General features: G+C 44.6%; 1 protein-coding gene across 3 annotated transcripts; it reads right to left on the bottom strand.

Moving 5' to 3' along the window:
• Positions 1–526: 526 nt before the first annotated feature.
• DEAF1 (DEAF1 transcription factor) lies at positions 527–26,178 on the bottom strand. Of its 3 annotated transcripts, none has more exons than XM_075048490.1 (13): positions 25,141–26,178; positions 23,995–24,092; positions 23,467–23,596; positions 22,503–22,649; positions 21,530–21,669; positions 20,740–20,805; positions 19,708–19,834; positions 17,747–17,875; positions 16,838–16,966; positions 12,111–12,361; positions 4,686–4,751; positions 2,779–2,868; positions 527–1,217 (listed from the first exon to the last, which is right to left on the bottom strand). In XM_075048490.1, the coding sequence occupies exons 1-13, from the start codon at positions 25,454–25,456 to the stop codon at positions 1,113–1,115; spliced, it is 1,794 nt and encodes a 597-aa protein (XP_074904591.1). In that variant the 5' UTR covers positions 25,457–26,178; the 3' UTR covers positions 527–1,112. The 3 variants fall into 3 exon arrangements, with proteins under 3 accessions (XP_074904591.1, XP_074904592.1, XP_074904593.1); XM_075048491.1 differs by having other exon boundaries at positions 2,779–2,865; XM_075048492.1 differs by lacking the exons at positions 527–1,217; positions 2,779–2,868; positions 4,686–4,751 and adding an exon at positions 9,716–11,198.
• Between the last annotated feature and the right edge of the window lie 16 nt (positions 26,179–26,194).

The raw sequence follows: 26,194 nt of genomic DNA, 5'->3' as shown, positions 1-26,194 counted from the left end.
GTTGTTATGCCCGCAGCTAAAAAAACCCCAAACCAACCAGAGGTGCGCATGTCTACTGAGACTCCTCCAGCCTGGGGCATTAATCTTCAAACACAAATAAAGGCGCCTGAGTAACCTAAATTATTAAAGAAGTACATTAATAATTAAATGATTTTGTTGCAGTGAATGAAGCAGTTAACTTCCTAATGCTCACCACTGCTTTAATTAGTAGGTACTAAAAGGCAATGACAGGACAGCACTCTATTAAAATGCTCTCACTTTGGGTTTGATCAGATCTGATTTTGGCCAAATGGGCACTACGAGCTACAGCCGAGGCACGCCACGTGATGAGACCGCACTTCCCCTGCTGAACAAACACGCGTCCCAGCCGGCCTCCAGCGGAGACGGAGCGTAAAGACATGCGTGTGTAACCGCAGCTGCGTTGTAGCTGCACCAACTCCCGACAGCCGTGCCGCAGCCACTTGCTGCATTTATCAGTACATTAAAGTGCTGCCATGGGAATTAAACAGTACAGGCAGGCATGCTCATGCTTTCACCGCATTTTATTTAACAACATGTTATTTTTCACTTATATTCAAGTGCAGAAGCTCCAATGTGTTCCAAATTTGCCCAGCACAGAGGGAACACAGGAAAAAAAAAAAAAGTCCTTCCAATGGCAAACTAAGAACTTGTACTAACCTTTTCAAGGCAATTAAATAAACCAAATGAAGGTTCGTTCCTGTTTTCAAACAAGAGGTAGGGAGGCATGGGGAGAAGGAAACACTGGCAAATCTCATGGCATTAGATCCATCTCAAGAGAGATGATGAGATTGCTGCAATCCACATGGTGGAGGTTCCAGTCTGGCAGAGTCAAAGCTTCCTTAGGCCAAAGGTGGCTCCCAGCTGCTAGGCTGCAGTTAGGTAGGGTTTGTTTTTTCACAGTCTCTGTATTATTCAAAGTTTTGGAAGAGGACCGGGAGTAGGCAAATGCTGTCACAGTATCAAAAAGTCTTTCAAAAATGAGTTTGCTAGTGAGAAGAGTGTGGTTTGTAAAGGACAGACCGTTCAGGTCAGGTTGCCGATCCAGCCGGCCGCACCACCATGTTCATGAACGGTTCAAGAGGTAGGTGTGCTCAGACGGTGACCTTCTCCATTACACTGTCCGCGACGTGCACCTCGTCGGCTTGCACCGTCACTGTGGCCGACTGGCCGCAGATATGCTGGTGGTCCTTCCAGTCCTGCGAGGGAAGAGCAGAGGGAAAGGCCATGAAGAGAAAAGAACCCTTGGAAAGTGCGCAGCCTGCAAAAGGACACTGGGCCCCAACAGAAGCCCTATTTGAGAAGTGCTTTCTCCAGCACAGCAGGACTCTACTGCTCGGCCAAACAAGACTAATGACAGACAGGAAAGGAACCACATACTGGGTCAGTATTAGAGGTGGAATCAAACTAAGCAGAATGCTGGCTTCTCAACCCAAAAACCAAAACAGGACATCAATGTCAGTTAGGTCATGGAAATGTTACTAAAACAGAGTCAAAACCTCGACTTAAACCCTCTCCTGAAAGCTCACTACAAGCTAGCACTCCTGAAGGACAGCGCCATACAAGGGGTCTTAGTTCAGCAATGGCAGAGGAGAGGAATACAATTCCTCCCAAGACTGACTGACTTTAACTTCCAGTCTGAACTAACAAAATACTCCTCCAGCTTCCTCGACCCAGAGGTCGCACATCACAGCTCACAAATACAGGAGGAATCTCAGGGAATCTGTTCCTGACGAGCACTTCAAACTCTCCCACCCTATTACAGTGTGGAGCACCAGCTACAGGCATGGCAGATGTCCCCTGGGAAGTGACAAGCTGTCTAGGAGGAGGACAAAAGGTGACCACTTGGTGCCATTTCCCAATGCACTTTGTAATGAGGACAACAGGGTGGTGTTACTGTCCATGAGATGCCTGGCGAGGGGGCAGGTAGACTATGTAAGTTTTCTGCAAGGAGCATTTCTTCCTTCTTTGGATTTTTAATCTTTCTGCTATGCAGACAGGGAACTTGGCCACCGTTACACTTCGTTACAGGCAAAAGGAAACAGTCGAAGTTCTTCAGCTACTCAATACACCCGACCTCAGCTGATTCAGACTGAACTTGGACAGCCTGCAGAACTGTAACCCTGGCTAAACTACATTATCCTTTCCTCTAAAGCGGGGTGCCAAGGGTCTTTGTAAGGAACCTGTGCAAAACATGAAGCACAGCAGCTTCCTCATACCTGTTCCCACCTCCCATGTTCAAAATCTTACAGTTTGTCCCACTGTATCATCTGTAGCATCTGAGAACGGTGTCCTCAGTGACGCAGCAGGAGCACAGGTACTGAGGAGCGTTCGGCTTACCAGGAAGCAGCAGGGAAGGGTTGTGAAAGTGCTCCCAGCTAGCTGGTCCCCAGAGCTCACACAACGAGGTGTCCACACCCTCACTTCTGGCATTACTCTGATTTTTAGATCACCTTTGAGAAGGTGCGTGCAAATCTTGGGACCTTCCCTACCCATTTGATCCAGAACCTGACCTGCAGACCTGCCCATCACTGCAGTCTTGCTCAGAGATCCAATGGGCAGGGTGGGCTGGGGGTGCTGGGGCTGCTGACCCATGCAAGGCTTGTGCTCTGCCTGCCTGTATGACACGGTAAGTTCTGCCGCCCGTTCCTCTTGCTGTGCTTACACCCATCAGGTAGCCGGCAGAGCCGTCTGGCTCTCCCCAGGGTCACACAACCCTCTCCAGACAACTGAATCTGCAACTCACAAACAAGCTTATACCTTGCGCTGGCAGAAAGTGGAGCAGTAGTTGACTTTGTGGCATCCTGTGCACTCATTCGTTGCCTCACGACCACAGTTGACACAGGACTGCTGTGAAAATGGATGGCAAAGCGACCACGTCAGAGATAACAACAGGGAGATCACTGAAGTGCAATACAAGTGCTGTAATACAACATGATGCGGGAGCAGTGGCAGAGCCCCCACTTCCCAATATATCCTCAACAAACAAACACAAAACAAACAGGCCCCGTGGCTTCTGGACATGCTTCTTCTGGACATGCTTTCAGAGACCCACTCTCCTCGCCATGTTAGCAGGGATCACTTTGGAAAATGAAATGCACCTCTGTTTTCCCTTCTGGTGGGCAGGAAGCCCTTCAAAACCGTGGGTGAGACCGAGTGGTCATGGAAATCTGTCCACAATACCAAAGAGATGTCTCCCTCCATGTATCTCATCAGCCACAGCCAGGTTACTGCAGGCTTCAGCAGGAGTCAGTCTTAACCAAGGGCAGGTGTGTTCCAAACAGCCATGTACAAGCTATGCACAGGCCACCGACACCCAAGCTCTGAGTTTCTCTCAAATTGAAAGTTTTAAAGGCAGATTTGGTTGGTGGTTTTGTTTGGTTTATAATCCTGCGTATCTCTGAGAGAGGGTCTGAGGAAGGACAACAGGAGTAGGCATAAGGATGGGACCCTTCAGTTTAATCTTCCCCTGTTCTTTGAGAGGAAAAAGGGATCTGCTCCTATGGGCTGAGCAGGCTGGTTCCTCTGCCAGTCGACAGCACGACTACATAAGTGGTGTCCCAACAGGGAAACAGAAGACAGAGGAGTAAAATTAAGAAGGCTGTAACAGGAGCAAGGACTTAAACCTAGAAGTAAGGCGAGATAGGACACACAGATGAAAAATCACACCTGATTTTAAAGGATGTTTTTGTGTCTGTCGCTTTAATCTTGTATCAGTGACATCAATTAACGTAACCTGTATATTTAGGTGGAAATATCATTGAACTACCACAAAAATAAGCACTTCACAGAGCATTCTGTTTCCAACTCATTAAATTACTGACAAATCATTAGCACGTCAGAGCAGCAGTGTGAGGCTGTGACAGGAAGCATTTCTCGGCTGTGAAAGTATCGCAGGTGTTTTTAGTTCCACCAGCTCTTTCTCTCTTTTGAGCACAACCAGCCTAACAATCAGCACCCTGCTTAGCACCGAGTTCATCACACCATCTGCTCACATCTTACCAATGTACCTACAATTAACAATTGGTGTGACTGACCTATATTTGTATTCCTGATGTGCAGCCAGGGATTCAGGCCACAAAAAGGGGCTTAAAGCTGCTCTTTGGGGCTTGCAAAGAGATGTCCCAAAGGGATACTTAATTGAGGCTGTTCATAACCTGTACGGTATTGGAAAATGTTGAAAATACACAGTGTGTGCACTTGTACCTGGAGATCATAGAAAGACTACTGAATAACACATACACCTGTAAGGGCTTATATCATGGCTCCTGAACTAACTCAGCTCATGCTCCTATTCCGAAAGCCAGAGGGAACCATGCAGTTTTGAAAACCAGCTCACAGGACAAAAAGGAGGAGAGTTTCCTTCCTATCACACCTCAATGACAGCCATCCATTACGGCTGCAATACCATTACTCAGAGGTGAGTGAGATGATTGATTAACCTGGCCAGATGACGATAAAGGATTGTGAAAACCTGGAAGGCTTGGGAAAGGGGACACACTCTGCTCAAACAGATCATTAGTCCTGCTAGATCAGCTCAGATCTCTGCTAGAAGGCAAGGCCAGATACAGAATACATGACTTCTGTAGCAATGACAAAAAACTTTGCATCTTTAAATGGAACAAGACAAAGAACTCCTCATAAAATATGAGACATCCCCAGCTCACCTTGATGATGATTTCTGTTTTCCCATCCACATCTTCTGTTTGTTGAAATAACTGGTTCTGATATTGCTGCAAGGAAAAATACACCAGACTTGTCATTTCACAGCCAGAGTATGATGTGAGGGGTTGAAAAGGGTGCTCTGTATGGAGGGTCCTGACACTGAGCTTGCTTCTGGCAAGCCCAAAACTGCAGTTGAAGAGGAACCTCACTCTGCCCTTACAAGAGAGGTATACTATGCCCTTATGTGGAGACAGATGAAGAAGTCTGTGACAAAACAGCCTGAGGTGACAAACTGCCAGTTAAGCACAGCATCTACTCAAACCCCGCTTTCCCCACTCCATCCAGCCAAGCACTTCTTAAAACAGGTGGCTTAATTGCCACGAGGGAACTGCACCCCAAACACAAGAGCCTAAAAAGTTAGCACAGGAAACATGAGGAAAATGCCAAGGTAATAGGGCCAAGTGTCATCTTCTTGGGCCAAATTTTGGGTCGAGTCCAGTGATCCTAATCCACTAACAGACAAAAGAGTCTGTAGGGATGGGCTTAGCCCAACGGAATGGATGAGGAAAAAAACCCAGACAAAATTAACACATACAAGACTTTAGAAACAGCATCAAACATAACCATTATTCCTGCTTTTAATAGAAGCATAAAAGGGCTTTCAAACAGTTTTTTAATTAATCAGTCCTCTGGAGGTGACTTTTAAAGCACACTTGGAGTGTGTTGCAGATTTACTTCAAACCAGTTCAAGTCCAACTAGGTGCTGCTCCACCTATTGCCTTGCCATGCCTAGCAACCAATCCTGCTGAGACTGGAGTCCTAAACCAAAGGAATTCAAAACCAATCCCAATTTGATTATGTGCTAACCCTGATTTAAATTTATTAGGAACAGTTAAAAAGTAAGAAAAAAGCCAAAGCCCCACCTTCAGGCAAAGTAGGTTTATCCAGGAGTATGACCCAACATATAAGGAGATTAAAGGCTTAATTTATAAGTGTCTCTATGACCTGACATCACAGTATTTATTCTCCTGTGAAATCACAACCTTCAAAACCTTTATATTACCATGACACAAATTCAAATTAAAAACTCTAGGGAGATGGAGGAGGCGGCAGGGAAACCTCTTGCTGTAGACTGCAAGGGATGTGATTGGGTTCTGCCATTATTTGACAAATAGGCAAGACCAGGCTAATTAGCAAGACAGGACACATGCACAGCATCCCCAGTGCTTCCAGTACTGCACAGGCAAAGTGTGCATCACGTGTATGGAAATTTCAAAATTACTGCTTTGAAAACCAAAATTGTGTCCAAGCCATAAGCATTCTTGTGAAGACAGGGAACATAGTGGCAAGCTTGAGATGTGGCCTCTGGCCTAAGAATCAGTCCTGCTGTGTCTCAGGAAAAAAATGACCTTGATTCTTGAGAGAATCACTAACGTCAGTGAGCACCGGCCCTGGAGAAGCTGGGACTCCACGCCTCGTGCCACAGCCTCTGCCCTGTGCCACCCCACACACAGGCATGGAACTGGGCTGGCAGGAAACAGCAGATTCTTCAGGAAAGGTCAAAACGAGATTTCCACTGTTAAGTGAAAGACAAATGACCCATGTTAAGAGTACTGGCCCAGGAAGACTGCATAATGTTTCTGAACTTCTTTTTAGTGAAGAAAGCGGAAATACAGATGCCAAAACATGCGGTGAGCTGGCATTTCAAGCCAGCTTGAAAACCTCTGCACACAAAATCCCTGCTAGCACCGTTCCCTCTGCAACAGCCCGTACAGAGACAGTGCCAGCGCTGAACACGCTGAATTCCAGTTCTGATAAAGTGCTGCAGCTCCAGAATTAAAACCCTTCCCACCACCAGACTCCACTTCATCCTCTGCAAGTGTGGCTACTCCTGTTCTCCAGGGAGATTGCCAATGAGAAAGACATCAAGAGGAAGTCCAGCCACCACCGTCCTTGTCTGAGCCACAGCAGCTCCTCCACCTCTGCTCAGACCCTGAAACCTGCTGATGGAAACCACACATTTAAACCCCCTCCTGCCTCCTTTTTATCTATCCCCATAGCGAGTCCTCTGGCTCTGCACAGACCATGGTGTGAAGAATTCAAGCCATACAGAAACTATGGAGAAGGAAAAAGTGTGGTAAGAGAGAGGATCAAGCCAGACACATCCAGATCTCTCACAAAACAGCTGCAGAAGACTGGTAACCTCCAATTCTCAACTGTTTTCACTGCTACTTTGGAGTACACAAGCCATTATTTGCTCAGTAGAGCTACATTTCTTAAACGCCGACCCTTTTTAGGTTAATTTCATACTCTCCAGCCCTGAATTGTTTTAATCTTTCTAAAAAAGAATTCAGATGGTCCAGCTGTTAGCTGATTTAATCTTCCACCTTGTTTTCAAACGGGCTGGGCTCTGAAGGCATCACTGCATTACAGAGGACTATTTCAATTAAAACACGACAGATTTCAACACTTGATTCTTTTAAATTTAGACAGAAAAACTGTTTAACACATTTTCTGAATATCTTTATTATCTTCCAGCAATGTCTTCTGGCACAGAATTTGGTGAGTTCATGTATTGTCCCCCTCCTAAAGTTTAGCTGATATAAACGATGGCTTAACGCACACTCAAAAAAATTACATTGCCAAAGCACACAGACCTCTGTGTAAAGCACTTTCTTTAATCCATTCCTTTTGGGCCAGTCCTGCAAATTGTCAAATATCTCTCGCGAGAGACACTGAGCCTTTGTTGCCCCACTGACTCTCTTCCTAAATGTTTTTCCCTAAATCAAAAAATGCAGTAAACCCAACGTTCCGATAGTAACCAAAGGATCAGATACAGTCACAAGCTAATTAATAACGATGGTGGAGAACTTTTTCTTAACAGCTGCATGAAGTTCTGACAGAGCAGTTGTATATAATGAATCCCCATGCAAAATGCTGCCATTCAGAAAAAGCTTACAAATATTTTGATATTTTCATTTTTTGCAATAAGCATGACGCATTCTAGAAGTTAATATAAACACTGAGCTGGAGGGTTTATGGTTTGCTTTTCTTTCAGAATGTCATTCCCGAAGACTTCTAAGTAACATAAATGTAACTTACATTTGGCGTTTGCCAATATAAAGCCGTGCGCAGGCTGAGCACCAGGTGCATATGTGCCTATTGTTTACACACGGAAAGCACAAGGCTTATGGCCATCATCATATCTTAAACAGTCAGCTTCGTGTCTGGAACTAACTCTGTGGCAGCTCTGCTTATTAACTGAGGAGTTCTCATCATCAACAGGCACATGTATATACTGCAGACAGCATATGCAACAGGAAAAGTATTTTTAACCACTTTCTTAGACTCTAGAACAATTTTGTTTCAAAAGAAATTATTGCAAAGGAGACATTTTCATAAATGCTGGAATTGTAGATTTTGGGTTTACAGATTGCCCTTATTTCCAGGACTTACAAGATTAATGCTTTTTTTACACAGCTTTTTACCCAGCGATCCCACCCCTCTGCAAACTGGTATGCAAGCCCTCTGCGAAGGAAGTGTTTTCCTTGTTTTAAAGAGCAGGCTCTGAGGCCCAGAGAGGCCAAGGACTTACCCAGGGGCATCTAAATAACTTGTGGCAAAGACGGAAACAAAATTTAGAAGAGATCCTCAGTCTTGAAATTTGCCTAGCAAACCATGATCCTTAAACAAATGTACAGAAATTAAAAAGGACAAAGATAGCAACAGAGTGCATGTGAGGACTTCCAAATTACAAAATTACGTGCAAGAAAGCTCTGTTGGTGAAGCCTTTAGCTCCAGCACTTCGAATCTGACCTATAGTTTCTTCAGAACAGCTAAGGATGTCACCAGACCCTGACACAGGGCGTTATATGGCTGTAACCGTACTAGTAGGGAGGCAGAGTGAAAAAACCCCCTATGTCAGAGGGGTGACAGAGTGGAAGACAAATGTATTTTTCCATATTTTCTCTAATGGCCTATGAAGACAGGCATTGATATTCCGCTACTGTACAGCCTGATGCCTAAACGCTCAGCACTTCCCAATTCAGCCCCCCAGTTGCTTTTGAGGACTCTCTATCTAGGTATTGCCATGTGTTTGGAACTGCAATTAGGGATCCAATCCTCCTGCAAAATTCAGATTAGACATGCCATCTTAAGGAAGAAACATGACTGTAGATGCTTCTAATTTATGCTGCACTTATAATTTTTTACGGTTCTCCCTTGCTACATTAGCAGATGCCCCTCCTGCCACAGTTCCTCTCTGATGTTGGCATTTCCACCTTCAAAACAATATAAATGAGGGGAATAAAGTACTCCTAAGACTCCTTTGAATAGTCCTGGATAATACCATTAGCAAGCGTGACCAAAATGAACAGTGATGTCCGCTCTTTGACTTCACAGATAAGAACGTAAGCGTACAGGCAGCACAAACGCCTCCCCTGCTGAAAAAAACCTCAGAGCAAAAGCCTGCCTTTCACAGTTCAGAGCTCTGCAAGTCCCACAAGCACTTACCACTGCTCAGTATAGAGTACAACTTCTGGTATTTAAAGCCAAGTCAACCAAACTGCTGCTATATGGGAGCAGACTGGCTCTTCTGTGATATTTAATGAATTCCAAAGCTCATTAATAATTATAATAAGTGAAACACAATATAGTAAATGATTTGCAGTATACAACAAAGCATGTAAGCTGTGCTTAAAAATTCTTCATGCTTAATTTACTGCTGTCTAGGAAGACTGAAACAAAACTAGCATACAAGTAAGTTTTCTTATGTGTTTGTTGTTCTTGCCACTTCTCTACTCTGCTTAAACTTGGTGCCACTTCAGCCTTCCTCTGAAGGGCAGGTAAAGACAGTGCTGTCCCAAGCGCCCTGTCTTGCTCTTCTGTCGGAAGGCAGAGGCCATCTCCCTCTTTCACAGGGGTGACAGAGGGATATGGTCAGGGATACGAACAGTTACAAGATCAAAAGTGCTAGAACTCAACATCCTCAAGAGCTGGGACACTGAACTGTGGGAATAGCTCTGCACCGCTGTGAAAACTAAAGATATGTATTAGTTACAGTCATGGCAATGAAGTTTGTGTATCCAGTTGGGAACCAGCCTGCTCCCAAGAGATTTCTTTAATCCTGCTATGTATTAAGTCACTCTTCCAGGAATTGCTGAGTCTACAGCTCTATTATAATTTAATCTGTTGTACAGCCTTTGCTCTGCAGCTCTGATACAATGACACAACCTTTCACTTCTAAATACCTAGGAACATACTGCTGCACAGAAATTCTGCAAATTGGTGGCTCTCCTACAGAGAAGCATCCACACTGCTGCATTCACTGTCTCCACTCGTGCAAATAGAGGAGGTGGCGAGAAGGTTCCCCCAGTTTGTTAGCCTTTGGAAGTTCTGTTAATGTAACAAACACAAAGTAGTGATGAAGCACCTATTTCCTTTGTATTAAATTCATCCAGCAAAAATCAACAACCACCAAGGTAGAAAGACACCTCTTTCTCCCTCTCACATACCTTAACTGTCAAAAGAAGCAGTTTGACCACACGCATACTCAGAGTGGGAAAGAGACTTGCATTACAAATCAGGAAAACATTCATGAAATCAGAAAAGCACCTTTGACCAACACAAAAGCAGACAGGCAATTATTTGACATTTATTGTAATTGCTCCCAATGCCAGCCCTGTACCCAGAAACCCAGAGTTTTTTCCAAAAATGGAATTCACTAGAAGGAATTCAGAAATGGCTATCTGCAGTATCATCCAGATGGTTCCAGAAGCTAGCACACAGCAGCTAGCTTGAGAATTGTTATTTGGATATTAAAAAAATAGCACCATAAGCAAGTGTTTTTATCAAAATACAAAAACTGTTGAGGTACCCATTACACAGTAAGAATGGTAAGACACACGAGTTGTGTAACTGGGGATTTGGTAGTTAGTGGGAAAGGGACATCCTCTGGAAACAAACACGTGCTCATCCTTGCCTTGTAAAGTCAGCACTTTAATAAATACACAGGAGTGAATTTAACCCCCATTCCCGGGGTAAGAAGAAACTAGAATTACACTGAAGTGAGCTGGATGTGGATCAGAGGGTGAGGGGAATGGACTCTGAACAACCATTCCATAAACCACTGTAAGGATAAACAGAAGGGAAGACAGCACATAAACTGGAAAAAGAGCAGAAAGCGAAGTTAAACAAAGTCAGATGTTCATCTCTAAACTGTGTCAAAGCTTCCAAGTTTTCGGTATCCCATGCTCTACACAGCTTTTTAGCAGCAGACGGCCCAAACCTGGACAGCAGCATGAATACCCATTCTGCCCAGGCCGAAGGCAGGGAAGAATTAGACTCTCAACGTATCACACACCTGCACATCAAGGATGCAGCGTACAGAAGAGTTTAGCAGAGACAACGTGGCAAAGAATATCAAAGACGCTGCAAGGACTGTCATAGGGGTTCTCAGTTCTCAGCAAAGTCTTCCCACACACATTTCTTCAAGGTCTCTTGCTGCACACTCGTGCCTATGAATTCAGTGGAAAGCTGACGTTAGCAATAACGCCGATGGCAACAGCAGATAGTGTGGTGTACAGGAAGGGAGTTCATCAGCTAATGACAATGACACCAGTTTCACAGAACATTGCCCCCCACCTCTCTCCCTCAAGTCCACACCAGCAGCTGTGGATCCGGGGGAGAAGGGGAACGCATTCAGCAGTGCATGGAGCCAGATTCAGGGTGCATGCACAAGCTGGTGTTAAGAAGAATCCAGAGTCCCTACCATGCATCAATTAAAGAGAAGAAAAGCAGGGAGAACAGGGCAGTCCTTGTAGATAATCCCTTACAGAGGAGAAAAGGGCCACTGGGTACAAGCCAATACTCCTGTAAAGCCAGCCGGCCTTGCAGCCTTACCACAGAACTCATGCGAGATCAGCTTTGCTTGCGCAATGCCCAGCAAGACACTTCTAAATTTTACTGCTTATCTTCCCCATAAACTCTATGGCTTGCTGTTCTTTTTATCCCTCTGCCTCTTTGGGCCATCAAAAGCCTCTTTGATAACCCCGCCCACTTGACATAAAGAAAGCAGCCACCGCACGGCCGAACGCTCACCATCTTTCCTATACCAGGATTCAGTGCCCACGTCTCAGAAATTTAAGGATGGCTGATGGGACAGCTCAGGACTCATAACACCAAACAGTTTGTATTACTAGCCTGCTACCCACAGCTCTTGGAATCCCAGAGCACTCTACTCCTTTCCCCATGATATGAGTAACTCGGAAAGATTTCTCTTGGTAATACTGCTCTCAAGACATTGAGAAACAATTTCTAAGGGCTACCACTGTTACAGCCAGTGACAACCAGCGAGGTACTACTCTGTTTATCACTCAGCCAAAAAGATGCCTGTGGCTGAGTCTTCTCACATCCTCTGGCATAATTACCTCTTTCCTCTCCACATCAGCTTGAATTTTTGCTTGTGTGACAGCAGCCTCACGGAAGGAGGAGCTGGCCTGTTTGGCCTGTTCAATGAGAGTCTTCAGCTGCTGGGCGGTGTTGAGCAATGAATTGACCATCTCTTCCAAGTACAGCCAGCTCCGTTGCTCTGTCACTTCCAGCCCATTCACCACCGAAGGGGATATGGCTTTGGTAGGGGTCGTGGGGGGCACTGCCAGGGCAGGGAGCGAGGTTAACACTGAATATAAAGAAAGAAAAAGAAAATGTATAGAATTAGGGCATTTCATTTCCATAAAGTGGGGGTTTGGTTTTTTTTTTTTGTTGTGTTGTTTGGTTGCTTTTTTTTAAAATAGTGTCTGCAAACATTTTCAATCCAGCTAAGTTTTTGCTAAACAGACCTACCTTCTGTGACCCGAAGTGCACAGAATCGGCCTGTGCAGAACAAGCCCTTGGGGCATTCTCAAACCCAGAGGACAGAAGAACATGTACTCCTGACCCTATTGTTTACTCCGGGAAGGAATTAACACCTCCTAGCGCTTCTGCAGATAGGCACAATTAAGCAGTGAAAGCAGCATTCCCAGGGACTCCACTATCATTACAATGTTCCACTTAATGTTTTCCCTTAACTATGGCTAAGTAAGGTTATAAGAAGTCATTCAGTGACCCAATACCCTTCTGAAATACCCTGATGTCACTATACAGGTGTCAATTCTGCAAAACTACAAAAAACAGACACCGATCCACACCACACTCCCCTGCACTTCTGAATTCTGATCTTAACCACAACCCTGGCCCAAGACATTTATCATCACCTCAAAATTACATGTATTACAAACAGGCACTTTCCGGCTGGGTAGCCCTTTAAAAAACCCCTCAGTAACTGTAATTTCTTCAGACCCCTTCATCCTGGATCCTACCCATAAAACGAACTGTGGCCATAAAACACACACATACCACACTGAAACACCAGAAATTTTAACAAAAGGTATTCACAGCTATATGTCTGTTTCAAATATCCTGGGTAGTCTGAACAGCAATGCTCATTGCAGTTCTGAAACCTCGCCTTGCCTAATCCCAAAGGTGAATGTATACAGTCCACATGGAAGCTTTAGTTTCAGACACTACATCTCCTGACATTTGCTTTACATTGACTGTGTTGGACCGTTTTCAAGAAAGAAATTTCTTGTTTACGGCCCTTTCATCCAGAATCCTAACTACAACTCTTCACTCTTCCATAAACTAGAGTGCAACAGGTATGAAACAAAATACAACACGGAAGCCCAGTAAAACTTCTAAACATACTCCAAGGGCCATTAAAAGAAGAAAAAACCCCTCCAATTACTGAGGTTTTGCAGCCTTTACTTTTTCATATCCTAACCATAAGCTTAACAGTAACTGCAGTTTGTAGGAAGCCACCAGAACACAGCTAAACTCCTATTCTGGTAATCTAATCACACTCTTCTTGAACTTACCTCCAGCCCCCTCAATTTATCGGGGCTCTGCAGTCCTCCCTTTCCCAAAACCTGTGTTAGAAAATTGAAGTCCTAGAAAACCAACGTCTGTCTGAGCCTTACCTTTGCAAACTTTTCAAAAAAACAACAGTTATTGTGTCACTAAAACATCTACTTTTCACAACACTAGGCTTGCATATACACTGTGAGACCACAATGTGAGGAAATTAAATCTCAGTCCAGGAACTTAACAATACACAGTATAAACTCACCACAGGCAACATTTCCAGGAACAAATGTTATCTGGCTTTACTGGCCTTACTTTTCCAAAATTTAACTCTAACTCTAGCAATAAATACTCGCGATCTGCCATAGAATTAAGTCCAAGTCATTCATATCTACCAACAGCTGACCTCTAAATTCCTCACTAAATTGTTTACTAGAAAAAAAGAGGGCACCACCAACTTTGGGGCTGTGCAGTCTTATCATCCCAAGGTCTATTAATAGTCTATTTCAGGATTTTTCCTCACATCTTTAGGTAGGAGTTTCAAAATGATTCATCACACAAAAAAAGCAGTAAGTACTGCAGGCTGAGAAACTGCTTCCTTCCTGCACAGTTCTGCATTATCAGAGGAAGAGCTGTTAGTATTCCAGGCACCAAAAGCCAATTAGCTTCCTTGATTTTTAAATAGCGAGTGACACGTTCATTTAAAAAATGCAGGACCATCCCAACTGATGGATGCTACAGCCCTCAGACAAGCGTTGGGGAATGTAACTTCAGAAGCGCTGAGCCATTCAAATCCCGTTCGCATCTGGCCAGTGTGTGCTTTCCTTTTAGAAGCATTACTCTTAACACCTCTTGCGCCTCTGCCAGGCGGCTTGTCCTCCAGCTCCCCCACTGCTGATGCTACCAAAAATAATGCACTAACACTGTCCTTGAGCATCTGCAGCATTACGAGAGAGTGCCCTGCAAACACCTGCCACTGCTGGGTACTGACCATTGTTTTCATTAAAATGGACCATTATTGGAGCCAGATTCTTTTCCATGAAACCATAGTTAAGAAATTTACTAAGCGGGAAGTTCTTGAACAAAACAAACCAAAACATACAGGTCTCAAAGGCACTTTATTCTAGTTTACTTTATTATCAGTCTCCCATCACAATCCGTTTTGGATGTCATTACAGATATTGGCATGCTGGTCTGTCTAAGGTGGCTCCAAAATGGAAGGCAGAAACAAGCCTCAACCCTCTCTCACTGAAGGATGGGGACACAGAATAGCAAGCTGCAAAGCCTAGTTAAAGACATAGAACAGTAGACACCCCATTCAGGAAAAAAATCTTCTTGACTACACTTCAAATGGTACTTCAAATTCAACTGTAAATACTGTTCTGAAAAAAATCAGCTGTAAATACTGGCCCGAACAGCACCAGGCCAACACTCTTTCCTGTATCAGGCTGCAATTCCAGCAGTTCCACCCACAGTGAACCTCTCCTTAGTAAAGCACCAGCAGATAAACAAGACTTTTGCAAGACTGCACTGAATACTGAGTATCTTCCAAGACAGCAACTAACTTAGGTGTATTAACACCTTAACCCTTTTCAAGTCATATCTGGTAGTTTTTCATGCAAGCAGCAAAAGCTAAAAGAATCCAGCACAGATTTGGAGAGAAAGATCAAGTCTCAAACCCCACGGTACTGCAGATCCCTGTGTGTTAGATGTGCAACCTTTTCTGACAGCATTGCAAGTTCACCATACAGGTAAATGGACATTATACACTCAACAGCCCTTAATTAAAATAGTAATTTCAATCAATTGCACATGACTGGTGTAGAACTATTTGCACTTAGATATGGGGAAGAGATAAACCAGTCTCTTATCAGTAGCTGTTTGCAGAAAAGCCTTTCCCACTGCTACATTTCCAGCACAATATTTATCCCAGCATGGCATTTGATAACTTATCTAACGGGAATTACTTCCAATTCCTCATTTTAGCATAGGTATATCAGTCAAGAGAAAGTATTCACTAGTGAAAAAAAAATCAATGTTTAATTAGTAACATAACGATCTGACTAAGGCTTAAAACCAACAACAAGATTTCATTCTGGACAGAGCAGGAATGCACTGTGCTGCTCTGAATAAGTAAATAAAAGGTCATACAGAGGGGAGAACACAGGCTTTAAAAAAGAAAGACTTCAGACTGCACAAAGGAATACAACATGTTTACATGCTCTTTTCTTGATGTCTGAGAGAACAGTAACAGGGATCACAACTTGCCTGTCTTATAGCTCCTCTGCGTCAGTGAGATCAGTAAGTATCAGAGTAACTTCACAGAATCATAGAAACTGGAGAAGTAAAAGGCCTATAACTCGCCTAATCCATCAGCCAGCCAGTGGCAGACTATTCCCTGCTGTATCTCTTGTCCAGGCTCGATAAAAACACATAAAGCAAGAGCAACACTCCAAGTCTGCAATTCCAGTTTCTTCCACACTTCCCATTTCTATCAGTACCAGCAACACTCAAATAGCATTGTAGTTCACTTAATTTATCAGTCAGCTCTACAAATGAAAGGTCATTAAGTTTATGTAATAGAATTACATTTGAAGAGATATTTGATAATCAGTTTAACCTGTCCTATCAAACACTAACGGGCTGATTTGTATTTGTCATTTTTCATACCATCTTTTTTTTTTTTACTCCAGTCCATTTGACCACCGCAGGGCAGGCTCTCACTGCCACTTCTTAACCAGCACCTATCATTCCAGCACAAATGTCAGTGTTAAGGGATGGAAAGCTGACATTGGATGCCAGAGCAGCACACCAAACCTGCCCAAAACTGCCTGCAGCATGTATCAGTGGATTCACAAAGAGATATGGGAATTTTTAGAAAACCTTCTGTGACATAATTTTAAAGGGGATGGTCTCCTCAGATCAAAAACTAAATAAATATTTAGCCACAGTGCCCAAGCGGTGACAAAAGCCTTGAAGCAAAAGCATTAGGAAAGGCAGGGGACTGCAAGATGATTTAGGAAGGAGGATCACAACAGCCTCCTCTGGTAGAAATAAAAATTCTCAATAACAGAGCGAAAAACTTTCTGCAGAGTGGAAAATCTCCTTGCCCAAATCTTAATGACCACAAAACTTGTAAGCAAAACAGTGCAAAGTTTATTTTTCTGCCTCAATCTTTACCTTTGCTGAGAAAAAAGATTAGAGAGTAAATTCAAGCACTGCTAGCTGTGCCTCACATGACAGACATAAAACATACCAATTTTGGGATGAGATGTTGGCAGTGCAGCTTCAGGAAAAGGTGAAATCTGACAGTTGTCCTGGTAACTTGGATAGTGAGGTTCTGGGTGATTCACCCGGCAAGGCTGCTGGACATTGGTATCTTGAACTGCAGAAGAACAACAGCATTACGAATCACCGTATAACACAGCTGTCAGGCATTTCTTATGCTTCTTTCACCCATATTTTTTTTTACTTTTTATACAAGGTCCTACAGTCTATGATAATTCCAGGGGTTGCAAATGAGAAACAGTAGCATGATCTTACACAGTTAGCAAGCAAGGCAACCGTGTACTGATTTTGTCTCTCTCTGCTTTAACTTTTAAAGGCAAAGGTGACTGCTGGCTTCCCTCCTGCATACCTGTATATTTACAACAATCATAGGACTCCAGACTACGGTTCTCAGAGCAGGACAGTTCCCTCAGCAGAGCTCACAACCCCATGTATGAATTAAATGGAAAGAACTGAAAAATATGTCATGCATTTATATTTTGGTTGATTTATTCTGGCATTTTTCAGCATTTATTCAGCACTTTTCACTTAGTTTCAACACTTGGCTAGTTTTCTTTTTTTTGGTAGTATTCTAGGACAAAGGAGGAGTGAAAAAAATGGCAGAGATGACCATAAAACCCTAGGAATCAGCAGAGGTTGTATATTAGCAGCTGCAACATCTGGACAAAACTTCTAACTTCTTTTGTGCAACTGGTAAGATTTCAAGCTGCTGAAATCATTTCAAAGGAAGGACAGCAGGTTACACATAGCCTCTCTGTAAGCTCTTGAGAAAGAAATCCTTCATGCAGCATTCAAAATGCTTCTTTCTATAGCAACGGGTGTCCAAACCTTTTTTCCTCCTCACAGATGTCTAGCAGACATACACCTGAACTCTTACCAGTGGCTCCAGTGAAAACATCACCCTGGGACGGACTTTCCGAGATAATTGCTGTGGCTTCCACTGTCGATGTACGGTCAAATGTCAGAGCACCGGAGGTAGTGATCTGTCCAGAAGGAGTCACGGTGACTGGAAATATTAGAAGTACTTTCATAATTAACACTCAGCGCGGAGGCCTTGGTTGTTTAGCTGTTGATACCCCTGTTCTGAATCATCCGACGTCATAGAACTCACAGATCAGTAAATGGCCTTTGATAATCCAAGTTTGGATCATGCCTATGACCAACACAATTGGAAATGGGAATAAAAGTCCCATTTGGCTTCCAAAGGCACTGCTGCCCTCCTGCAGGCCTCTGTTTATTCTCTGGGTGTACAAGGCCAGAATGTTCACTTACAACATACTGCCTCCCAAATCACCACCTTTTCAATTATTATATGAGCAATAACTTAACACCTGCCATAAAGGTTCAGTGGGGTCACAAAACCCATCAGTTTCTGGCTGATCCTAATTTATTACGACTTTGGCAAGGGTGGTTCTTACTACTTAAATCAACATAAAAAATCTGTGGATTGCAACTAATTCTATGACAGTTTGGTTAGCTGGACAATTTTAGCTGTCTATCTACACAGAGTGATAGATTGATTGGCCAATGCAAGGAACAAGTCACAAAATCCTTTTGGATTAATATACTTGAGTGGCTCCAAAATATTTAAAACCCTTTTTTAAATAGGATTCATTAATTTGGTGCCATTAACTGGTAATGGGCTGATTCTGTGGCACACTGCTCAGCCAGAAGGTTCTTTTTGCAAACAATAATTCAATTTTAAGACACTGAGGGTACAGATTCATGTCTGGTGAAATATGTGGCTACTACCAAAACAAGAGGTCCTCCTCTCTCCCGATGCCAGCATGAGCAAACATACCACCTCACAGTACCTCACATTAACTAACCAATGAAGATTAAACCTCTTTGAGGGATAAAAAAAACCCCAGAACTCTATAGAATCCTTGTGTTTCTCTTCCTGCTGCTGCTGCTGGTAATCTAATCTTACTTTTGGCTGTTCTTTTTTGGATTTCTGTTGCTTCCTCCTCAATTCACTTTGTAATGTTACCCTCCAGATGATGCTAGTGTGATGAGAGCAGGAGGACACATGAATGTGATGGGAACGTGTGAGCTGGATGAGCTTGCTAATTAATTTCTGTCCTCACACAGATGGTTTGACGATCAAAAACAGTAAGTAACAAAGCGTGTCCTGAATGTTAGAGAGGAATTTGCAGATGAAAGCATCACCTTCTGCCTCTTTCATTAACAACTTTCAGGCTCTGGATTTCATTCCAGCTGCTTAGAGCCTACTTTTCTATGTATTTCAAGAAATAGCACAAATGTTACTCCATAGCCCCCACCAGCTTCTAAAGGACAAAAATCAAGCTCAGGGGATGGCATGGAGATTTCCGGCAGAGCAGAGAAGGGCCAGCCTTCTCCTCAACCTAATTTTAACAGCAGGCAATTTCTTAATTGTCATTTGTGAAAAACCTACTTGAAACTCACTACAGATCAAGGCCAGGACTCCACAACTTCCCCTGCGATGCCAGGCTGAGAGAGCAGGTAGAGGAGGGAAATATAATCCAGACCTCTCTCAGAACAAAATATGAACCCTACTGCTCACTACAAAAGGATGTTAAGATGCTTAAAACCAAGTCTCCTGGAGGTCTTGAGTTGCACTTTTTCCTACTCAGCTTGCAGTTGCAATGTGGCAACACTGTGCTAGTTTCTACAAAATAGGAAGTGAAAACAGCTAAAGACGCTAAGCCAATAAAACTATCCAGTGAAAAGGAAGTGGCAAAAAAATAAGACATTCTCCTCAGTTGGCTAGTTCCAAGGGGCCACTGATAGACATAAAACATCTAGTGTGGCAATTCTTCATCAAAAAAGGGAAGCAATTTTTACCAAAGAACCTACATGTAGTAGCAGCTGTGGCAGGAAGCAGAGTGATGTTTTTGGGGCAATCCTTCTTCACTGGAGTTGCAGGCATTTCATTTTCTTTTTTCCGCCTTTTATATGGTACAAAGAGTCGTACAGGACCACTCTAGGCAAAACACATACCAAAAAAAGAGAAAGAAAAAAGGAAAAGGCATTAGCTGAGGCATCTCTTTGGGGACTTTGGGTTTACTTCTCAAGTTTCCAGATGCAGCTAAGGTCAAGCAGCATGTATTCCCACACAAGATGCGTGTTTGCAACAATTGACCAAAAAGCTTCTACTCCTCCAGACCAAAAGAGCTCTGTGAAAAAAAAGTTACGCTCAGCTCCCTCCAGCTGAAGAGGTACAGATTCAGCATCTTCCCACTATTATTTAAGGAGCAGAACTGGTCAAATAATTGACTGTCGGCCAAAGTGGTGGAAGAAAATAGAACAAGAGTGAGGAGAAGACAGGAAACGGTTACTTTCAGGTCTAGGAAACAAGCAAATCATCTAGTTCATAGCAGAAAAGAAATGCAAAACATGACTTCAAGTCAAGCTAAAGACTTCTGGCTTTCAGGACTTTAAACTCATTGTTGAAACAAACAAACAACAAACCAAACCCCAAACCAACCAACCAACCAAAAAACCCAAGCAGTTTAATATGAAAATATGGATCCAACACAGAGTATTACATTACTTCCTTACAAAAACATTTTTCCAGCTCAAAAAATTGTGAAATTTGAGTAAAAAAATCACAAATAGCTTTGACATCTCCAAAAGGCATTTTACATAAATACATTCTTTAGATAAGGAAAAAAAAGAAGAAAAAAAGCATTAACTATCTCACAGTTTTACTGAGGCTGCTGTGCAATAGTGCTAGCCATTCCTTATCTCCTTTATGAAGCATGGACAAAGTACACTGCAACTACAGTACTCGTGAACATTTCTAGGACACTTAAGACCTGCTCGCAAATGGCTGTGGCAGCTTGACTGATTGTTTGTAAACTAACAGATATAAAACCTACAACTCACCAGAGTCATGTCATCGCAGCAAGCAGCACAAGTACAAGAGGCAGCATGAGGATTTAAAATCCCATCCTGAAATTAGAAGATTACTAGTTCAGCATTAATCACCAAAACCACCAAGAGCACGACTGTATTCTGCTAAAAGATTCAGACAGCTCCCAAGAGACGTACCCATTCCCTCCTAGGGACCCTATGCAATAACAGAGAGGCCAGATCCTCTACATCATGGTGATGGGGTGAGCAGATGGGAAGACAGTGAAGGAAGAACAAACAATTTTCAAAACAAAAGGCAAGAATATGTGAATTTGAGACTTTGTAAACTTTCTGCCCAAGCAGAAATCAACCATAATGGCAATGCCAAATTCTCCATGAGACTCCTGGACACTGCAGGAAGTAAAGGACCCAAAGCAATCCTCAGTAAATGGTGCAAGTGAAGAATATGTTTGTCAGGCAAACAGAATTAAGTAGATGGGGATATTGGATTACAGTATCATGGGTGAGAGCTCACGTCTCAATTTCTGCGATACAGCTCAAGGCTGGACTTCATCCTGCATAAATCCCTTTTCAAGTATAAGCAAGATTTGTATCGTGCTATTTGAAAACACATCTAGAAAAATTCCTCTCACATCACTGATTCTCAAACAAATCAAAATGTTGCTTCTGAGTTGCCCCATGGCACCATCACACATAACTTTGCAGAGGCAGCATGCACGGCTTGGACTGCAGGGCTGGGCAGACTCTGTCCAGACTCTACCTGTCCCTTCCAGCAGAAAGGAGGAAGCAAACTTAACCTTACGTGAATAAGGCACTGCAGTGGCCTCCCAGCATAGCGGATGCTCCTCTTCCAGTCTTTGCTGCTGGCTCGTCCCGCCATAGCTTCAAATTCAGTGGGGCTGTACCAGTTGTCCCCTTGCTTAATGCACCTACCACGGCCTCCTGAAATAAAACAGAAGAAAGACATTGTTAGCAAAGGTTAAGAATCATCTTGCCACTTTCCCAAAGAAGTAAATACTGAAACTGCTGGACAAAATAGCAGTTAATCTATAGCAATCACCAGATATGCCCATCTGCTACTTCTCATCACCCTAGGATAACCATGCCCATTTATTATTTTGGCTGTGACAATGATGGTGCACATTTGGAGAGCTCCAACTTTGGGCCTCACCAATGCATCGAAAGGCTAGAAAAAATTACTCATCCACAAGAAGGATAAGTCTTTCTTGGATAAACATGAATTTAAGCCCTTCCTTAATTTGCACTTAAATTTCTAATCTTTCTGGTCATGAAGAAAACAGTCTATCCATGAAGCAACCACTGTGCTGTGCAGTCAGGCTTGCTGACAGACAATTTCTGCTGCTGCTTCTTCAGTTTTCCCACAGAGATAAAAGAGAAGAGAAGGGGCTAAGGCAGCTAAGGAGTCCCATTAGGAGACAAGCGCTCTATTTTCTGTTCCAGCAGGGATTCTGTAGAGCTTCATAGAAACACCAGTCTACTTCTGAGACAAAAAGAACTTTAGAGAGGTCCACCTATTACCAGGGAGACTCACTGCACAGCAGCCTGTATCTTCACAGATTTAAGAAAAAAAAAGTTTGAAAGCCTCTGAAGAAAGAGCAAAACAGAAAAGAACAATATCAAAAGAGACTAGGCTGGCTAGGAAACTGTCTTTTTTTTCCTCACAATCGCCCCTTAAAAGTAGCCTGATTAAAAGAAGAGTGCACCAAGTGAAGAAGGAGCCGTCACACTTCCTCACCCAAGAAGGTTGTTGTTACCTGAGCCGAGTCTGTTTTTATAGAGAATGCCACTGATATTCCGGCATCTCACCGGGAGCTCGTTCTCATACACAGACGGGTCCCAGTTATACTTGGTTCCAGTTTTTTCTTGGACGGATGTTAAAGGGGTAGGAGGAGATTGCGGTCCTTTGAAAAAAAGAGAAGAAAGGTGACAGCAACTAAAAAGCACACTGGCTATACCTTCACACGCTCAGCTCGGCTAGGGCAACAGCGTCAAGTGGTTAACTGAAGCAGCAAAAAATTCAACTTGAACGTTCTGAAAATGACTGAAAATAAAGCAAACTGCATCTTAGGCAACACGATCTAACAGCGCATTAAGCGCTGAAGTTGTAACCTGCAGTGGTGTAAGCAGCTGGCTGGATCTTCCCCCTCCCTGAGGCCGATCCTGTAACGTGTTTTGGACCGCTGAAGATTTGCCATGCCATCTTGTGGGCAGAAAGGAAACTGCCAAGCAGCCGTGAACAAAACCTTAGCAATAAAGACACCAGCTATTGTGACGCTTAAATATCGGCAAGTGGCCTGAATGGAGATAAAACTATATTCAAGTACCCTTTAAAAAGAACCCACATGCAGAATTAGAAGACTCATATTTTTATCATCGATATTAAAATGATCCATCTGCCTTTGGGGGTGGGATGGGTGTAGAAAGGCATGTGACAGCCCAGCTGCAGGGCAAGATTTTTCAAGAAGCTTATTTGCAAGGGTTAGGGCAAAGAATTAGAAAATAAAATATATTTCTGACAAAAAAAAAACCGAAAAAGCAAGTATTCTTCTACTGTCAAGAAATACAAGAAGTACCATGTGAAGAGGGGACAAACAATCTTTATAAGGCAACTGCATAATATTATGCACATAATGTTTTTTAATCCTAGCAACACAATTAAAATGGAGAAAAAGCAACCCCTCCGGGAGAATGACACTTCAAAAACAGATTGCCTTATACCTGGTGTGAGAGGTGCTGATGGCCCCTTCAACCCTGTGGTTTCTACAATGCTGCCGTCTGTGTGAACCACAATGAGAGTGGCTTTTTCAGTATTCAAGCTGTCCCCAATTTGGAGGGCTGTTCTCCCAGACTATAGAAGAAATAAAGAGTTTGAATTGATTGAGTTAAAATACCACCATATTTTAGTGTTCCCCAAAATCTTCTCAAAGGCACCCTAAACCACCAATCGGTATGGCAGTTATTAGGTTTTTGAGGTTTCAGCCAACTAAATTCAAAGCTTATATGTTCTAGGTCATCTGTTACATTACAGAATGGGTATATGGGGGTGTAAAGGTAAAAAACCTCTTGAAGTGATAAAGAAAAAACTGTATGTCCCCCAGCTAATGATTTTGTGGCTTAAAGCCTGTATACTGCAACGAAAATGTATCTTTGACCTTACTACAGCTCGAACACAAACTGAGCTCTTCATTTACACTAAGAAAGTACCTGGGACTTTGCTAAGGCCCTCAAATGAAAGAACAGACTTACCAGCACATGTCCTGAAATTGAAGCTGCATTTGCCACTGATGTAGTGAAAACATTGTCTGCGGAGGCACCAACATTGGCTACTGTCACTGTGGTGACTTCTGAAATGTAAACCAGACATGGAGTTAACATTCTGCTGTATCCAGAGAGCCTGTTAAGACAGCTAAACATCAAAAAATATAATTGCATCTCCTTCTTCCTATTCAAATGACAACTTTAAGTTGTTATAAACACAACCATACTGATTTTTATTAAGTTTTGGGCTGAATGTGCTTTAACCTCCTTGTGACCGTAACAGTAGTTATCAGCATGGGATGAACTAAGGGAAAAATGAATATTGCATCTGTACTAAAAAAAAACCTCAAACTGTGATGTTTTTTTATTAAAAGAGGGGTGACTGGCAAACATCAAGATAAACAGGACAACTGGCTCTCTCTCTGCCATATATTAATTTCTAGGGAGCCATTACCTATATGCTTGGTCTGGCTAAAAACCGTCCAAACTTACAGCCAAATGTTTCTATGATGTGTAGCATATCTGACTGCATAGCTAAAATCAGGTTTTGCAGTACCACACACGGGGCAAGAGTGAAAAAACACCACCAAACGTCACATGGAGATACCCATCTAGGTACAAAGGGCTCTGAAATTCTCTGCCTATCGGAGCTTGCCTTCAAAATTCTGCACGTTTCAGGGCACTTTGTTCACGGGACAGCGGGTCAAAGTAATTTTGGATGCACAAAAACATCTCTTGCTCATTTTACTTTACGTTATGTAGTGTAGACGCGAGGAGCGTGTAATTTCCTAAGAGCGCGGGGGTGACTCCAGCCTCAGCTCCCGCCATTTCTTCACCTCACCCCCTGAGGTAAATGACTGCATGTGTAGGCCGGACAGGCGGCAACGCTGCAGGGAGCGGGAGGGGGGACACCAACGGCCGGGGCTGCCGGCTCCATCCCCGGCAGCCCCGACCTCCAGAGGTGTCTGTGGAGGCCGAGGGGCAGAGACTCCCACTGCGGGGCAGGAGCTTCCCCGTCAGCCCCGGGCAGAGCGGCCGGGGCGGGAAAACGCTGCCGCCGGGGCTGAGGCGACGGGGGAGGGGGGGGAGAGGGGGCTGAGGGGAGCTGCGCATGCGCACTCCGCTCGCCCTGACCTGCGAAGGCGGCGGCAGCGGCCTCGTCGGCGCTCGGCAAGGGTTCGGTTCCCATCTCGATGTGCTCGGCATCTGCCGCCATCACCGTCACCGCAGTCACCTGCGCCGCCGCCGCCGCCTCCTCCTCCTCCTCCTCGGGCTCCGGCTCCGCCTCCGAGTCTGAGTCCGAGGCCGCCGCTCGCTGCGGCGACGGCTGCTGCTGTTGCTGCTGCTGCTGTTCGGGTCTTTCCGCAGCCGCCACTGCGGCTGCCGCCGCCGCCGCTGCCGCCGCCTCCGCTAAGCCCAGCTGTTTCGCCGCCGAGTCGGCGTCCTCCATCCGAGGCGGCCGGCGGGCGGGGGGGAGCCGAGCCCGCCCGAGCGGGCCCCAATGCCCGCCGCTCCCCCCCCCTTCCCCCCCGCCCCGAACGCCGCCGCTGAGGAGGGTCCCGCGGGGGGGGGGGGAAGGGAGGGGGCCGCGGGGTGGTGGTTGGGGGGGGTGGTCCGGTCCTCCGAGGTCACTGGAGCGCTTTTCGGCGGGCGGCCGAGGGGTGCCGAGCTCGCCCGAGCGCTTCCGAAGGTGTTCCCCGGGCGGAATCGAGCGTTTCCGAACCGCTTCCGATGGTGCCCGAAGTGTCCCGAGTCTTTCCAGGCCTCGTCCGAAGGCGATCGATGGTTCCCGACGAGCGGGGCCCGCGTTTCCTGCCGGCTGGCCAATCCCAAGGCAGGACGCAGCCGAGCCCGGCCGAGTCCGTGGAAGCGCGGCCCGAAGCGATACCTGACAGATCGGCTGGGGAAGCCGAGCGCGCCCGAACAGGGCCGAGTCCCCGAGCGGTCCGGCCCAGAGGGTCGAAGAATCCCGAGCTCGCCCGAGTCTTTTCCGATCCTGCCCGAAGGCGGGTGAGGCGGGCGCGAGGAAAGCCGATCTGTTCCGAGTCCTCTCCGATCGCGTCCGAATTCCCCTTCGCCGGCCCGAACGGAGACGCCCGAACGGGCAGAGCCCGAATCCGCCCGAAAGCGACCGAACCGGGCCGAGCGCTCCGATCTCACCCGAAGGCAGAGGGGGCGGGGTGGGGGG

The sequence above is a fragment of the Buteo buteo genome, chromosome 16, assembly GCF_964188355.1.
Source record: "Buteo buteo chromosome 16, bButBut1.hap1.1, whole genome shotgun sequence".
In the NCBI taxonomy this organism is placed as follows: Eukaryota; Metazoa; Chordata; class Aves; order Accipitriformes; family Accipitridae; genus Buteo; species Buteo buteo.
This window is presented reverse-complemented; position numbering and strand designations above follow the sequence as displayed.

What these genes read in the sequence shown, in the direction of transcription:
- DEAF1 (XM_075048490.1), bottom strand. Translation starts at nt 25,456, where the DNA reads ATGGAGGACGCCGACTCGGCGGCGAAACAGCTGGGCTTAGCGGAGGCG. An exon ending in TAAAAACAGACTCGGCTCAG is followed by an intron (nt 21,670 to 22,502) that starts GTAACAACAACC and finishes GTTTTATTTCAG; the next exon opens with GAGGCCGTGGTAGGTGCATT. An exon ending in AACATCTCATCCCAAAATTG is followed by an intron (nt 12,362 to 16,837) that starts GTATGTTTTATG and finishes CTTTATATTCAG; the next exon opens with TGTTAACCTCGCTCCCTGCC.